The sequence below is a fragment of the Arachis stenosperma genome, chromosome 9 (genome assembly GCF_014773155.1).
Source record: "Arachis stenosperma cultivar V10309 chromosome 9, arast.V10309.gnm1.PFL2, whole genome shotgun sequence".
In the NCBI taxonomy this organism is placed as follows: domain Eukaryota; kingdom Viridiplantae; phylum Streptophyta; class Magnoliopsida; order Fabales; family Fabaceae; genus Arachis; species Arachis stenosperma.
The window spans coordinates 74,196,541-74,213,840 of record NC_080385.1 but is presented as its reverse complement, the minus strand read 5'-3'; the positions used below and the strand labels follow the sequence as shown (position 1 = coordinate 74,213,840).

The window sequence follows — 17,300 nt, the reverse complement described above, 5'->3', positions numbered from 1 at the left end:
TCTATCGGTAAAGAATTTCACAAATATGATCGCGTTGTAAGTATAGATTCTAAACCAACAGAGAATCCTTTCGTACAAAAGTTTTAGTTGTCACAAGTAACAAACCCCTGATAAAATTGATAACCGAAGTATTTAAACCTCGGGTCGTCTTCTCAAGGAATTGCAGGGAGGTGTGTTTTATTATTGGTTATGGAAAGCAGTATTTTGGGTTTTTTAAAAGGTTTGAACAAAAGAAATAAATTATAGGAAATAAATTAATAATGAGAAAACTCTTGGCAAGGTATGAGAACTGGAACTCCTATCCTAGTTATCCTTATCAATGGTGATGAGAATTATATTTTTGCTCCCACTAAATCAAGTGGTTAAATTAAATTAACACATAAAGTCCTAGTCAACTCCTAAGGAAAGACTAGAGTTATAGGAATCTAAATCAATCAGCAAAGATATCAATTATCAATCAAAATGAGTTTGACAACTCAAGAGTTACCAATTAATCAACCAAAGCTAAGAATGTAGAAAGCTAAATAAAAATCATATATCTGAAAAAACCTCAAATTGCATTAATTGAGAAAATCCTAACATGAAAAGTTCATAAACCAAATTGAGAAAATAAGTAAAAGGAACATTGAACCTGAAAATTGAGAAGAAGAAATCCTAATTCCTTTAAGGGGAATCCTAATCCTAAATCCTAAGAGAGAGGAGAGAACCTCTCTCTCTAAAAACTACATCTAAACCTAAAGTTATGTAAATGAGAAGTTGTATGATATGTGTTGAATGAATGGATGGATTTCTCCACTTTATAGCCTCTAATCTGTGTTTTCTGGGCCAAAAACTGGGTCAAAAACAGCCCAGAAATCGCCCCCAATGATTTCTAATACGTACAGGTCACGGCAAAGAGACGCGGACGCGTCGTCCACGCGTTAGCGTGGATTGGATTTTTGCCACGTCACGTGTCCGTGTTATCCACGCGTTCGCATCACTTGGCTTCGAGGCAGCTATAGCAAATTATATATTTCAAAGCCCCGAACGTTAGCTTTCCAACACAACTAGAATTGTGTCATTTGGACCTTTATGGCTCAAGTTATTGTTGATTTAGTACCAAGAGGTCAGGCTGGACAGCTTTAGCAGTTCCTTCAGTTTCTTGTGTTGCTTCCACTTTTGCATGCTTCCTTTCCATATCACGGCATCGAATGGTAATAAGAGAGGATTAAAAATAGGAAATTTAAGGCCAAAGAAGCATGTTTTCAATCATAGCACAAAATCAGGAAGGAAAACGTAAACTCATGCAAATCATATGAATAAGTGTATGAAAGATTGATAAAATCCACTCAATTGAACACAAGATAAACCGTAAAATCGTGGTTTATCAGGGAGAACCTCTGATATATCATCAAATATCTCAATCCTCATTGTCATTATGTCATCTTTAAGTTAGAACCTTTTCTAAGGCAAGCTTGATAATGCAGTCACGAAGAACCTAGTTTTTGAACTGTATCGGTTAGGAGTTTTGATTCTGCTTTTCGTAAATAGTCTTAGTTTGACGAACCGGACCCGATTCATGAGAGAAGAGAGATAATAGGATAAGATTATCATTATATTAGTATTAGAAGTTGCTTGAATGATATTATAAGGTTACTTGGTCTGTTTTAGTTAAAAACAGAAAATCGGTTTAACCGGGTTCATAGTTTACTGGTGCAGCTTAGCACCAGCACTCTCTGATGACTCTAGCAATGCTAAGGCCTCATTATACATGTTTTATTCTCATAATAAATATGTTACTAGTGTCATTTATGCTAGTAGCTCAGAAAATAATTTTTAGAGATGTTTTTACAACTGTTTTGATAATATAGTTTTAGTAGTTATACACCTGAGATATTTTAATATTATTTTAATCCACCTCTAAGCCAACCAATCACAACTCGCCCTACACCCCCAAAACACCCAAGGCTGGCTCATTTTCACTTTGTGGCCGAAAATAGGAAGAGAGAAAAAGAGAGAAAAGTTCTTAGTTCCAAATCTTCAAAGCTTGATTTCTTCTAAACTAAAACTCAAATCAAAACTCCAATTTCACCAAAATGATCCTCTCTTCTTCCTCCACATAACCATATAACTTATCAAGGATGGAAATAAGGTGATATGGCTGTTCCTTTCCACTTTCAATTCGGTTTTCAAGGAAACATGCTTAAACATGTGTTTTCTTGATGTTCTTCCTTAGGAATCATGCTGAACTTGACTTGAGAGCCAAGAAATGTTAATTTCTAGCAAGTATAAGGTGAGATATCCCTTCCTAAAGTGATGAGAGAGATTTGGTCAGTTGAGGGTTTTTGGATTTAAAGTTGTTCTTGATGTGATTTAGGAGGAAAAAGTGCTTAAGGACCACCTAAGGACATAACCGAATCAGGAGCAGCAAAACCAGGTAGGGTTTGACGAATTTAATCTTGATTGATTGTGTTTGAGTTGTGTGATTATGATATGGTTTGGCTTTGCTCAAAATTGATTGTTTATATGAGTGATTCTTGTTGAAATTTTGGTGAAAATTTGATGAAATTTGATGATATTCAAGCTATGAATGCATGTTCTTGTGGTTGCTGGAAATTCAAACCCTAACCCTTAAATTTGGATTGAATTTGTGTTGTAATGAAGGGGAAAATATGGGGTTTTGGCGGCTGATAATTTATTTTGAATTATGGTAAAAATCGGTTGCTGAAAAGACTGAAAAATGGGTAAAAACAAAGAAAAAATCTGAAGAATTTACAAAAAAAACAAAGAACACTTTGAGTATGATGAAGAACATGGAAGAACAGGCGTTAGATCTTGAAAAGGGCAACGAAGTAAAATTTTAGGTGTTTGGGGGGTTATTTGGTAATTTCAAAAAGTTAGGATAGTTAAAGTAGAAATATTAAAAGTTATCAGGGTAAAAAGTTAATTTTAAAGGTTAAAAGTTAAAGTGGGGTAATTTTTGAAAATTTAATAATAAAATAATAAATAATAATAAAATATTAAATAATAATATTTAATTAAAATAATAAAATAATACGAAAAAGGCAGTTTTTTGTAAAAACTTTAGAAAATTTTAAGCGCAGAATCTCATAATTACCTTCATAAAACACTTAAGGAGTGGTAAGAACTTATTAGTGAGGCAAAGATAAAGAAAAAATAAGAAGTTAAAGAAAAGATAGGAACCAAAGAAAAAGTATGTAAAGTTTTAACAACAGAAAAACAGACAGAGACTAGCGAACGAACTAGGGCGACATAGTTAGTCCTTGAGCTGCGACTAGGGATAGGTATTATATGAAAAGTTAAACTATTTCAGTATAAACTTAATGAACCTATACTTGGGACAGGCTAACTATTCAAACCGAAATTTACATAAGCTTTAAATACATACGTTAAACAGAGAAATCAGAGAAAAGTAAAGAGATACAGAAAAGAGAGTAATCAGAGCAGAGTAAAGAGACAAAGTGAAAAGAGTAGTATGATAAAAAGCAGAGGACCTATTGAAGGGTCATTTGTTGCTTGAAGCAACCCAAGAGGTGCTTGTTTGTTTATTTGTTGCATTAAGGCAACTCCAGAGTTATTTGTTTATTCATCTGCTGCATTGAGATGGTTAGATAGATGGTGGTGCGACCATAGAGAATGCTTTCATGTAGTACAGATCCATATTTTAATTCTGTAAGGCAGAGGGGTTATTTCCTGCTACATAAGTACCGTGACCACCTGTTCTATTTCTGTAGTGGCAGAGGGGTTATTTCCTGTATACAGAAGGTGTGTCGGCATACATCCTTGCAATGATAGATGTGTTATTTCCTGCGTGCAGTGGACCCTGTGGTGGCAGAGGGGTTATTTCCTGTACACAGGGGTATAGCCAACTGGAAAGTCATACCCGTTTCAGCTGCTTCGGGTTACATCGGGAGTGGGTAGAAACCTACAGATGAGCTCATTACCTGCACTAGGGCTAGACATGCATCATACTTGGTTGTGCATTTTCTCTGTTATGATTGTTGTATGAATGTATGCTTTCCTTGTTTGTATTCTATTTTCTGTGTTTGTGTTATTTTCTTGTATTCTTCTGTTTGTGTTATGCTATCTGTTTTCTCTATCTTCCCTATTTATCTGTATCTTCTATTTACTATTTTCTATATTCTACTATTTGCCTGCTAAATAACACGGAATTAATGAACTTAACTAATAACCCCGACCCTACTAAGAACTCCGCTGTTCTTACCCCTTCTCTCTCCATTCCCCCTCTAGATGGAAGCAAGAGCATCCTTCTGTAGTCCACTGATGATCGTTCTGCAAAAGGGTTCTGCTCTGGGTAGTCTTCTGAGTCTAGAGTGAACTCCATTATCTATTTATATGTATATACCGTGGGACCAGCCACATCTATGCCCCGTTTATCTACGAACTTTAACCTAAGTCCTCCGTACGATGTTGCTGTTATGCGGCCACTCAATAAAGTACCAGCGATATGCTCTAAGACGATGTATGATCATGCAGAGGAATAGTAGAAGATGTTTCACCTTTTGATGACGATCCACTTGACTTTAGTTTTGAAGACTTAGAACGTACTTTTCCTCGCTTTAGTAGTTTAGAGGGACTAGGTGAGTATAAAATCTAGGCTAGCCTGGGCACCAACTTAGGGACTTCTTGAACAGGTCAGTGCCTGGGATGTTGTATGTATATATATGTATATAGTTATTATCTAGCTATATGATGACTTGCATCATCTACCCTTCTTTCTTGCATAAAGAAGACCATAAAAGAGCATAAATCTCATTTGATCAGTATAATTCATGCATTATTTGATGAATATTATGGTACACTAATTTGAGATGAGTAGTGCTGAATTTCAGGTGAAAAAGACATAAAAAAATGTGAAGAAGACAAACAAGAAGCTGGGCGTGTGAAACTGGCGTGCCACTTGGGAGCAAACGCCACAAAAATACATTGGCGTGGCACGCCAGTACTAAAGTCCAGAGAAGAAGTCCAAGCACAAATGTATGGGCGTGGCATGCCAGGGACTGGGCGTGGCACGCTAGTACAAAATTTCAAAGAGCAAAATGGAGGACACAAAAGGGGCGTGGCACACCAGGTTGGGCGTCGCATTCCTGACCCATCAGCTAATATGGGCGTGCCACTTGAGCAAAGGGGCGTGGCACGCCAACTCACCATCTCAAGAAGAACCTCCACTATGGCGTGCCACTTGGTGTCGAAGGCGTGGCATGCCAGCTCCAAGAAGTCACTTGGGCGTGCCACTTGAGAACCCAGGTGTAGCACGCCAAGCTTGAAGAGTGCACAAATGCATGGGCGTGCCACTTGAGCAGCATGGCGTGGCACGCTGGTATAATGATCCAGAGAAGGGGCTAAAGGCAATTGAAGACTGGGTGTGCCACTTGAAGTCGAAGGCATCGCACGCCAACCTCTCAACCTCACTCAGGCGTGCCACTTGAGCAACCAGGCGTGGCACGCCAATGCACAAAGATAACAAAAGCAAGGACTGGGCGTGCCACTTGGTGTCGAGGCGTGGCACGCCAACCCAAGCATGTCACTATGGCATGCCACTTGAAGGCCAAGGCATGACACGCCAACTATTGGAACAAGACAAGATCATGGGCGTGGCACGCCAACCTTCAGGCGTGGCACGCTAGTATAAGTTTCCAGAAAGGGTGAAGGAGGCCAATTACATGGGGCATTCCACTTGGTGTCGAAGACGTGGCACGCCACTCACTTTTCTTCAATTAGGCGTGCCACTTGAGCAACCAGGCGTGGCATGCCAAACAGTGGAACCACTCACTCACAAAAGGTCGTGGCACGCCAGACCCTAGGCGTGCCATGCTAATACAACTTTCCAGAGGAGTTTAGCCAAGTACACAACAAGGGCGTGGCATGCCAGAAACTGGGCGTGCCATGCTAGTTCAAGTTTCCAGAGGCAAAGGAAAGTGGAAAAAGCAAAGGGCGTGCCACTTGAGCTCGAAGGCGTGGCATGCCAACACAAGAACTTCACTATGGCGTGCCACTTGAGCTCGATGGCATGGCACGCCAAGGTTGACAAAGGGACGAGCGTGCCACTTGAAGGATTGAGCGTGGCACGCCAAGCTAGTTTGAAAGGCACGTGACACGCCGGTAAAGCGTCAGCCACACGCCAGGTGGGAAGTCACACTTATTGAGTTTTCTTTTCCATCCAAAATGTAATTTTCCCTTTTCACTTTTGTAATTCTTTTATTTTACTAGGTGTAGTATAAATACCCCAAAAGAGTACTGAAGAAGGGGTTAAGCAGTTAGTTTTAGATCCACTTTTACACTTCACTTTTGAGTACTTTTTGAGCCATGAGTAGCTAACTTCCCTCTCATTGAGAGAGGGAGCTCTGTTGTACTTGATGGATTGATAATAGTGAAATTCTTCTTCTCTTTATCTTCTCTTTGATTTGCTAGAAGGAATTTTGTTCTTAATGCTTAGTGTTCAATTATCTTGGGAAAGAGATTGAATGCAATTGGGTTTAATGGGAACCTTGGGAAAGGAAACATGAAACCATGCTTGAAATCCCTTCTCAGACTTGAGTAGATTATGGGTTTTGGTGATGGATACGTGACATATAATCCCCTCTCTACCTGGACCTATGAGGGTGTGTGGTATAATCAGGGACCAAGCATATCTCTCTTCATGAGCAATTAGACCAAGGAATTGGCTATTGATCAAGATCTGAGAGATTGAGTCACCAAGGGATTGGGGCTTAATCAATCATGATTGCCAAGAGGTCAATGAGTTGCATGATTGAAGAAGATATAAACTAGATTTGATCCAAAGTGACAACATCTCCCAATCTCAATGAACTTCCCCATTCTTATCTATCCATTTCTTTACTGCTTAATTTTTACATTCAGTAATTCCCCACTCCCATTTACATTCAAGTCATTTATGATTCAGCACTTTACATTCTGCAATTTCTATTTCTGCACTTTATTGCTTTTCTTTATATTCCAGTCATTTATATTTATGTCATTTACAATTCTGCACTTCACAATCTTATTGATCTGCTTGACTAATTTATCAATCAATTAAAACTGCTTGAATTTGCCAATCTCTGTGGATACGATCCCACTCCTAGTGGGTTATTACTTGGCGATAATTTTGGTGCGCTTGCCAAAAGAACTAATTCACTAATTTTTTAAATGGGTAGTGAATTCTGGTCATCAAGTTTTATGGCGCTGTTGCCGGGGATTGGCTTAAATTTGACAGTGATTAAATTGATTGGAAAGCTAGATTAAGCAATTTAATTTCCTTGTTATTTTAATTTCTTTTATTTAGCATTTTTATTTTATTTTGAGCTCTATTTCCTTCTTCTTTGATTATCTTATTTAGTGTCCATATTTCCACTCTTCTAACTATTTGATCAATTGCACCACTCACACTAACAACTACTCTAACAATAGTAATTTCTTGATCCATTCTTTTTCTTTCTTGCTTTTTACCTTGATTGGTTGTATCATAGGTAGGAGAAGCGGGGCTTCAACTTTCTTTGATTCTGAACCTGAAAAGACCTTCCTTAGATTAAGGAGGGAAGCAAGAGGGAAGAGAGTCGTTGGTGCTGAGGAAGAGGAAGAGTATTTTGAAACAAACATGGAGGAGAATATAGAGAATCATCATGAGGAAGAAGTTCATAACCATGCCAGAGATGGCCTAGTCAATCATGATGGGCAAGAAAGGAGAGTCTTAGGCTCCTACATCAACCCAAATCCAGGAAATTGTGGCAGCAGCATCCTAAAGCCAACAATTCATGCCAATAATTTTGAGCTGAAGCCTCAGCTCATCACACTTGTTCATAATAATTTCTCATATGGAGGAAGTGCCCAAGAAGACCCTAATCAATATCTCAGCTCATTCTTGAGGATATGTGATACTATAAAGTCCAACGGGGTACACCCTAACATCTACAAACTACTCTTGTTCCCCTTCTCACTCAGAGATAAGGCAGCAAAGTGATTGGAATCATTCCCCAAGGATAGCCTAACTACATGGGAGGAGGTCATGAATAGATTTCTTACAAGATTTTACCCTCCACAAAGAATCAACAGGCTGAGAGCTGAGGTGCAAACTTTTAGACAACAAGATGGAAAAACACTTTATGAGGCCTGGGAGAGATTTAAAGATCTGACAAGAAGATGCCCGCCGAAAATGTTCAATGAATGGGTACAACTACATATCTTTTATGAGGGACTATCCTATGAAGCAAAGAAGGCAGTGGATCATTCTTCAGGAGGCTCACTCAACAAAAATAAAACCATTGAAGAGGCCATAGATGTCATTGAGACTGTAGCCGAAAATAAATATTTCTATGCTTCAGAAAAGACTCAGAAGAAGGGAATGCTAGAACTCAACTCTGTAGATGCTTTGTTAGCTCAGAACAAGGCAATTGCAGCACAAATAGCAGCCTTAACCAAGAAGATGGAGGCCAACCAAGCCTCAGTCATTCAAGACAAAACTCCTCAACAAGAAGGGAATGCATCGGAATTTGAAGGTGACTGGGAACAAGCTAATTATGTGCACAATTCATCCAGAACACCATATGATCCACACTCTAAGACATATAATCAAGGTTGGAAGAACCACCCAAACTTTGGGTGGGGAAATCAACAAAACCAAAACCAGGACCACAACAAGCCTTATTCATCAAATTAGCATCCCAACCACAACCCCAACCATCAAACAGGGAACCATAGACCTTACCATAACTCACAAAACACATCATACCATAACAACCAACCCATACACAACAACCTCAATCAAGATGCACCATCCTTAACTATGAAACCATGAGAAATCAAGAGCAACTTTGAGAGGATGGAGGCTGCAATGGCACAACTGTCATCCTAGATTTCAGGAGCAGTCTCCACCCTCATGGACAGACAAGCACAAACTAACAAAAGGATAGATGCTAATCAAGAGGAATACAGGTCAAATCTGAAAAATCAAGGCACAACAATCTCAAAGTTGGAGGTACAAGTGGGGATTTTGTCCAAGCAAATCCCACTTTCCATACATACATTTCCCAGCGATACCATGGCTAACCCAAGAGGGGAATGTAAATCCAAAACTCTAAGAAGTGGGAAGGTTGTAGAGGAAGGAACCCCAAGCAAATATAATCATGAAGAGGTTGCATCAAACCATGGGAACGAGGATGAAGGGGAGATCCCAGCTTCACCTCCACCAAAACCAGTTTTGAAGCCCTATGTGCCAATGGCACCATACCCACAAAGACTGAGAAAAGATGGGAAGGATGGCCAGTTCTCTAAGTTCCTAGAGATCATCAAGAAGCTCCAAATCAACATACCATTTGCTGAGGCATTAGAACAAATGCCACTCTATGCCAAGTTCTTAACGGAGCTTATAACCAAAAAGAGGAACAGGGAGGCAAAGGAAACCATAGTATTGACTGAGGAATGCAGCGCTATCATACAGAAGAAGCTACCTCGAAAGCTGAAAGACCCAGAAAGTTTTAAAATTCCCTACATTATAGGGGACATCACTATTGAGAAAGCTTTGTGTGATTTAGGGGCTAGCATAAATCTTATGTCCCTAACCATGATGAGAAGGATGAAGATTGAGGAAGCCAAGCCAATAAGAATGGCACTACAATTGGCTGACAGAAAATTTAAGTTTCCACATGGGGTGGTGGAAGACTTGCTAGTGAAAGTGGGAGAATTCATCTTCCCTGCTGATTTCGTTGTGCTGGACATGGAAGAAGAGGCCAACACGTCAATCATCCTAGGAAGACTATTTCTAGCTACTGCTGGAGCCATCATTGATGTGCAGAAAGGGAAACTAGTCTTTAGATTGCATGAAGAAAAAATGGTCTTTAACGTCTTTAAAGCAATGAGTTACCCCAAAGAATCCATAGGGGAATGCATGCTGGTAGACACCACGGAATAGATAGTTCAAGAAGTCATGGAAGAAGAACAATGTGGAGGAAGCATTGAGCTGGAACAAGCACCAGATGGAGAACTATCACAAGCAACCATGAGGAACTCAATCATGCCAACTACCACAGACAACAAAGATGCAGAGTCACCAAAACTAGAGCTAAAAGCCTTACCACCCAGCTTGAAATATGCATATCTGGGTGCTAACAATACTTACCCAGTAATCATAAATTCAAGTCTGAGTAAGGAACAAGAAGAGGAACTTATCCAAGTGCTGAGACAACACAAGGATGCCATAGGCTGGACACTTGCAGATTTAAAGAGGATCAGTCCTTCAATGTGTATGAAGAGAGCAAGAAGTGCTGAAATTGTGGCAAGCAGGGGTGATCTACCCCATCTCAGGTAGCCCTTAGGTAAGCCCAGTGCAAGTAGTCCCTAAGAAGGGAGCAATCACTGTTGTGGCAAATGAAAAGAATGAATTGATACCCATAAGGACAATGACTGGATGGCGTATGTCTATTGACTACCGGAAACTTAATGAAGCCACCCGGAAGGATCACTTTCCCCTACCCTTCATGGACCAAATGCTTGAGAGATTGGCAGGACATGAGTATTATTATTTCCTGGATGGATATTTGGGCTATAATCAAATTGTTGTAGACCCCAAGGATCAGAAAAAAACTTTATTTACATGTCCATATGGTGTTTTTGCTTATAGGAGGATGCCCTTTGGATTGTGCAATGTACCTGCAACATTCCAAAGGTGCATGCTCTCCATTTTTTCAGATATGATTGAAAAGTTAATAGAAGTATTTATGGATGACTTCTCTGTGTTCGGGAACTCATACTTTGATTGCCTATACCATCTCGCTCTTGTACTAAAAAGGTGTCAAGAAACCAACCTGGTTTTAAACTGGGAGAAGTGACATTTTATGGTGACTGAAGGGGTGGGTCTTGGTCACAAGATTTCAAAAGATGGCATAGAAGTAGACAAGGCAACAGTGGAAGTAATTGAAAAATTACCTCCACCTTGCAATGTCAAAGCAATCAGAAGCTTTTTGGGATACGCTGGGTTCTATAGGAGGTTTATTAAAGATTTTTCAAAGATTGCAAAACCCCTTAGCAACCTACTTGTCTCAAATACTCCTTTTGTTTTTGATAGAGAGTGCATGGTAGCCTTTGATGAACTAAAAAAGAAACTCTCCTCTGCACCTATTATAGCACCACCAAGCTGGGACTTTCCCTTTGAACTAATGTGTGATGCATCTGATTTTGCTGTTGGTGCTGTTCTAGGACAGAGGAAAGATAAGCTAGTACATGTCATTTACTGTGCTAGGAAGGTCCTTAATGAGAATCAAAGGAACTATACCACCACGGAGAAAGAACTTTTAGCCATAGTTTTTGCTTTTGATAAATTTAGATCATATCTCATTGGCTCAAAAGTAATTGTGTTCACTGATCTTGCAGCACTCAAATACTTGCTTACCAAACCAGAGTCTAAACCCAGACTAATAAGGTGGATCCTACTGCTCCAAGAATTTGATATTGAGATTAAAGATAGGAGTAGAGTAGAGAACAAGGTAGCTGACCACCTCTCAAAGATCCTACAAGAAGAAGAAATACAGCAAGTAGCAGTAAATGAAAGCTTTTCTGATGAGCAATTGATGATGATTCGAGTAGCCTCTTGGTTTGCAGACATAGCTAACTTCAAGGCTATTGGGGAGCTACCAACCAAAATCAATAAGCACATGAGGAGGAAGCTAATCAAAGATGCCAAACACTACATCTGGGATGACCCTTATTTGTTCAAAAATTGTACTGATGGTGTCCTAAGAAGGTGTATATCCCGTGAAGAAGGGTAGGAAGTGTTATGGCAATGCCATGGGTCAACATATGGAGGTCACTTTAGTGGAGAAAGGACAGCAGCGAAAGTGCTTCAATCTGGATTTTACTGGCCATCAGTGTTTAAGGATGCCAAGAAAATGGTGCCAAGGTGTGATGAATGTCAAAGAGCTGGTAATCTAACCAACAGGAATGAGATGCCACAGCAATACACACTAGAGCTGGAGCTATTTGATGTATGGGGAATAGATTTCATGGGAACCTTCCCAACCCCCTACTCAAATATCTACATATCAGTGGCTGTTGATTATGTTTCAAGATGGGTAGAAGCCATCACCACTGCAACAAATGACAACAAGGTTGTGATAAGCTTCTTGAGAAGGAACATCTTCAGCAGATTTAGATTTCCCAGAGCACTCATTAGTGATGGAGGGACACACTTCTGCAATAAACAATTGGAAGTACTCTTTCTCAGATATAAAGTAAAGCACAAAGTGGCAACTCCATACCACCCACAGACCAACGGACAAGCCGAGACCTCCAACAGAAAGCTAAAATGAATCCTTGAAAAAACTGTTGGAAGCTCAGTAAAGGACTGGTCTAAGAAACTAGACGATGCTCTATGGGCCTACAGGACAGCCTTCAAGACCCCCATTGGGATGTCACCATACCAACTAGTATTTGGCAAGGCTTGCCACTTGCCAGTTGAACTGGAGCATAGAGCCTTCTGGGCTCTAAAACTACTAAATTTTGATGAGCAAGCTGCTGGAGAAAAGAGATTAATGCAACTCAATGAGCTGGAAGAGTTTAGAAATCAAGGATATGAGAATGCCAAAATCTACAAAGAGAATACAAAAAGGTGGCATGACCAAAAGATAGCAAGAAGAGAGTTCACTAAAGGACAGAAGGTGTTACTCTACAACTCAAGACTCAAGCTCTTCCCTGGAAAACTTAAGTCTCGATGGTCAGGACCTTTCACCACACACAAAGTGTTTCCCTATGGTCATGTGGAGATCATGGAGGACTAGACTTAGAGAACTTTTTCTGTCAATGGCCATAGACTCAAACACTACATGGGAGGCTCCTTGGAGGAGCAGAGAGTGAGCTACAAGCTCAGCTAAAGATGAAGGAATATCAAGCTAATGACAATAAAGAAGCGCTAGTTGGGAGGCACCCCAACACTTTATCCTTTTTTATTTAATTTCTTTTCTTAGAAGTAGTGTAAATTCTGTGCTTTAGATAGTTTAATTTACAGTAATTAGGATTAGTTTACAATTGTAGTTTAGGAAGTTTGATATTAGCTTTGATAGTTAGATTTTCTCTACACTCTCTTATTTCTTTATATTTGGGAGTTGCAACTTGATGAATGCATAACTAATGATGAGTGAATGGGCTGAGAACTAGCTAAAGTGCTAAGTTTGGTGTGGCCTCTCACCCACTTAATCTAAGCTTACAAACAATTAACAGTTAATTTTGAAGAGTAAGCCCAAAGATTAAGTTTGGGGTGGCCACCACCAATGATCACATAGCAGCCCAAGTCACCCAATTTGAAAGCACTTAATGCTTTGGGTAAGAACATGAACGTGATTTAATGAGTTCAGAGGAGTTGGAATCAAAAGAAAATGAAAAGTTTGATGTTATTCCACTCTTATGAACACATTAAATACACAATGATGAAACCAATTTATTAAGATGCCAAAGAATTAAGTTTGGTGTCCCAAGGGACACCCATCAGTTGCAATCCAATTTATTCTTGATGAGAAGGAATGTGAAGGGGTTCTTTTGTCATTACTAATGGGTTCAGTTTCAATTTCAGGAGAAAAGATGGGGCCCACATCGTAAACAACTCACAAAATAAGGAAGTCAAAGTGTAATTGCACTTTGGAACTTGACACACGCAGAAGACACTGTGAGAAAAGAGTTGGCGCCTCTTCCCATGCTATGCGCCACTTCCCAAAGTGGAAAAACATTTAACCCTTTTTATTTCCCACCCTTCAAGCCACACCATCCACCCATTATAAAAGCTCCACCCCCATATCCTCTCCCACTTCAACAATTTCCACACCCCTCACTATCACTTCTCTTCTCATCTTCTACTATCTCTCATCCCTTACTTTCTTTTTTTCTTGATTTGGACAATCAAGTCCTAAGTTTGGTATTAGAGCAAAACCTTGTTTTGCCTTCTCTTTCTTTCAACCCCCATTTTTTTACAATCTCAAGCACACTCTCCCAACCTAATGGCACCACTGAAAAGCTCAGCCTCAAAGAAAAGAAAAACCAAGAAACCAACCTCTAGATCCTCAAGCTCTTTTAATGACTACAAGTTCCTCTCCACATTTAACCAAAACCAATTCTATGGTTGGGTGAGTGAGAGGGAAATCATTCCAGAAGTTGGGTTTCAACTAGGGAGGAATGAACATATTAAAATCAACATTGAGATCGAATAGAGGGGTTGGTCACTTCTATGCAACCCACCTAAGAAAGTGGTAGAGAGCTTGGTGAGGAAATTCTATGCCAACGCAGTGCCTCAACTAGGGCAACAATATGGCTACATTAGCTATGTAAAGGGAAGTCCATCGACTACAGCCCCTCTAGCATAGAAAGAATGCTAATGGTGAAGAGGACAAGCTCCACTCGGAGCTATGAAAAGAGAATGAAGCAGCAAGACCCTGGGTTTGAGGAGATTCTAAGTGAAATATGTGTGATGAATGTGCGTTGGATAAATGACAAGGTTGGGATACCTAACCAATTGAGGAGAAGAGATTTGAGCCCCCAAGCTAGAGGGTGGCTAGAGTTTGTGAGGAGGTCCCTAATCCCCATATCCAACACTTCAGAGGTGACCATTGTAACGACCCAATTTTCAATATGTCTAGATCATACCGGAAACTGAGCGCTACCAATTTGTCCTCCTAATTATTATCTATTATTTATCATATGAGCCTGATTCGTTGTTAAAAGCATAGTTAAATTGCGAGGTATATATTTTTTTGTTTGAAAACATTTGGATTAATAAACATAATCATTTATAATCAATTCACAAGTAATAACAGATAAAACAGTTATAAACAACCACACATAAATACATCACACGCAGTTAACAATATTCAGTGATCCAGCCTTTGTTTAAGAATAGACTTTTAGTTAGAACACCCCTAGATATAACTAAATAATATCTATATACATATATATATATACAACATCCCAGGTCCTGACCTGTTCAAGAAGTCCCTAAGCTGGCACCCAGGCTAGCCTAGACTCTATACTCGCCTAGTCCCTCTGAACTACTAAAGGGAGGGAAAGTACGTTCTAAGTCTTCAAAACTCAAGTCAGGTGAACATCACCAAAGGTAGGACATCATCTGCTATTTCTCTGCTCGATCAGACATTGCCATAGGACGTCCCTCTGGTACCTCATCAAGTAGCCACACAACGGGAGTCTCGTATACAGGATTTAGGTTAAAGTGCGCATACGAACGGGGTGCAGACGTTGGCTGGTCTCACAGTATATACATTTAATCAGAGAACGATATTCACCCTAGACTCAGAAGACTATCTAGAGCAGGATCCTCTTCGCAGAACCATCATCAACGAACTACGGTAAGGTACTCTTACTTCCATCTGAAGGGGAAGGGAGAGAGAAGGGGTAAGAACTGGGGAGTTCTTAGTAGGGTCGGGGTTATTAGTTACGTTCATTTATTTGGGGTCGATTAGCAGACGAATAATAGAATATAGCGAAGCAGTAAACAAAAGGTAAAGATAGAAAGAGAAAGCAGAGGCAATAGAAAGCAGAACACAAACAAAAGAATACAAGAAAATAAAACATAGGAATAGCATACAAGCAGACAAACACAAAGAAATAGATCACACACAGAAAGAAATGCAACAGAGAATGATGCGCAGACAAGAATGATGCATGTCTAGCCCTAATGCAGGTAATGAGCTCATTTGTCGGTTACATACCCGCTCCCGACGTTACCCGGAGTCCTCTGACCAGGTAAGGCTTCCCTGTTGGCAATGCCCCTCACAAGAGTCCTTTGACTTGTGAGGCAAACCACTGCAAGAGTCCTTTGACTTGCAGGACGGCACTAGCAACCCACTGCAAGAGTCCTTTGACTTGCATGGCGGAGCTAGTTAACTTATATCTGCCCAACACACTCACTGTAAGAGTCCTTTGACTTACAGGAGCACACACACACTCTCACTGTAAGAGTCCTTTGACTTACAGGAGTATATGCTAGTTGTGTTTTCTCGATACCTCTGTAAGAGTCCTCTGACTTACAGAATAGCATTATAGCTAAGTATCCCAGGGAAGCGCTCTCAGTGGTCGTACCACCATCTATCTGACTGCCTTCATGCAGTAGATCATTACATAATCATTCTCATTACCATCATTCATTATTAATCTCGTTATTCATCATCACTTTCACGTTCTTATACATTACCTCTTTCTTTCTCTGTTCAATCACAACATAACAACTTTCTATAGGTGAACTTCGGCCAATAGAAATGGCACATCTGTAAGTGAACTTCGGCTTACAGAAAAGGCGCCCCTGTAAGTGAACTTCGGCTTACAGGTATCATAACTCTCTGTAGGTGAACTTCGGCCTACAGGACCTCTAAGGCGATGGAAAAGCAGCAGATGAACATACAACAGAACATCATGCCACAAGGCTTAACTCTTTATTTTTATACTCTTCTCCTCTATTCTTTTTGTTATATTACTCTTTTCTCATTATCTCTTTACTCTGTTCTCTGTATCTTTTTACTCTGCTATAGTTACTCTTTTCTCTGCTTAACGTATGTATTTAAAACTTATGTAAATTTCGGTATGAATAGTTAGCCTGTTCCAAGTATAGGTTCATTAAGTCTATACTGAAACAGTTTAACTTTTCATATAATACTTAACCCTAGTCGCAACTCAAGGACTAACTATGTTGCCCTAGTTCGTTCACTAATCTCTGTCTGTTTTTCTGCCATTAAAACTTTACAGACTTTTCTTTGGTTTTTATCTTTCCTTTAACTTTTTATCTTTCTTTTATCTTTGCCTCACTAATATGTTCTTACCACTCCCTAAGTGTTTTATGAAGGTAATTATGAGATTCTGCACTTAAAGTTGTCTTTCTAAAGCTTTTACAGAAAACTGCCTTTTCTGCATTATTTTATTATTTTTATTAAAATATTATTTTTAATTAAATATTATTATTTAATATTTTATTATTATTTATTATTTTATTATTAAATTTTCGAAAATGACCTTCCTTTAACCTTTTACCTTTAAAATTCACTTTTTATCCCGGTAACTTTTAATATTTCTACTTTAACCACCATAACTTTCAGAAATTACCAAATAACCCCTTAAACACCAAAATAATTACTTCCTTGCCCTTTCTAAGATCTAAAAGGTGTTCTTCAATGTTCTTCACCACACTCAAAGTGTTCTTCGTGTTCTTCATAAATTCTTCAAATTCATTCTCTGTTTTTACCCGTTTTTCAGTCTTTTCAGCAACCGATTTTTACCATAATTCATAATAAATTCCCAGA

The 17,300-nt window shown here is 39.4% G+C and overlaps 2 protein-coding genes across 2 annotated transcripts; both read left to right on the top strand.

Annotated features, from left to right (window-relative positions):
• Window positions 1–9,352: 9,352 nt before the first annotated feature.
• LOC130949613 (uncharacterized) lies at window positions 9,353–9,928 on the top strand. The gene has a single exon (XM_057878283.1). It carries the CDS (start codon window positions 9,353–9,355, stop codon window positions 9,926–9,928), a length of 576 nt encoding a protein of 191 aa, XP_057734266.1.
• Window positions 9,929–11,900: 1,972 nt separating this feature from the next.
• LOC130949612 (uncharacterized) lies at window positions 11,901–12,788 on the top strand. The gene is made up of 2 exons (XM_057878282.1): window positions 11,901–12,221; window positions 12,354–12,788. The coding sequence occupies exons 1-2, from the start codon at window positions 11,901–11,903 to the stop codon at window positions 12,786–12,788; spliced, it is 756 nt and encodes a 251-aa protein (XP_057734265.1).
• The last annotated feature ends 4,512 nt before the right edge of the window (window positions 12,789–17,300 follow it).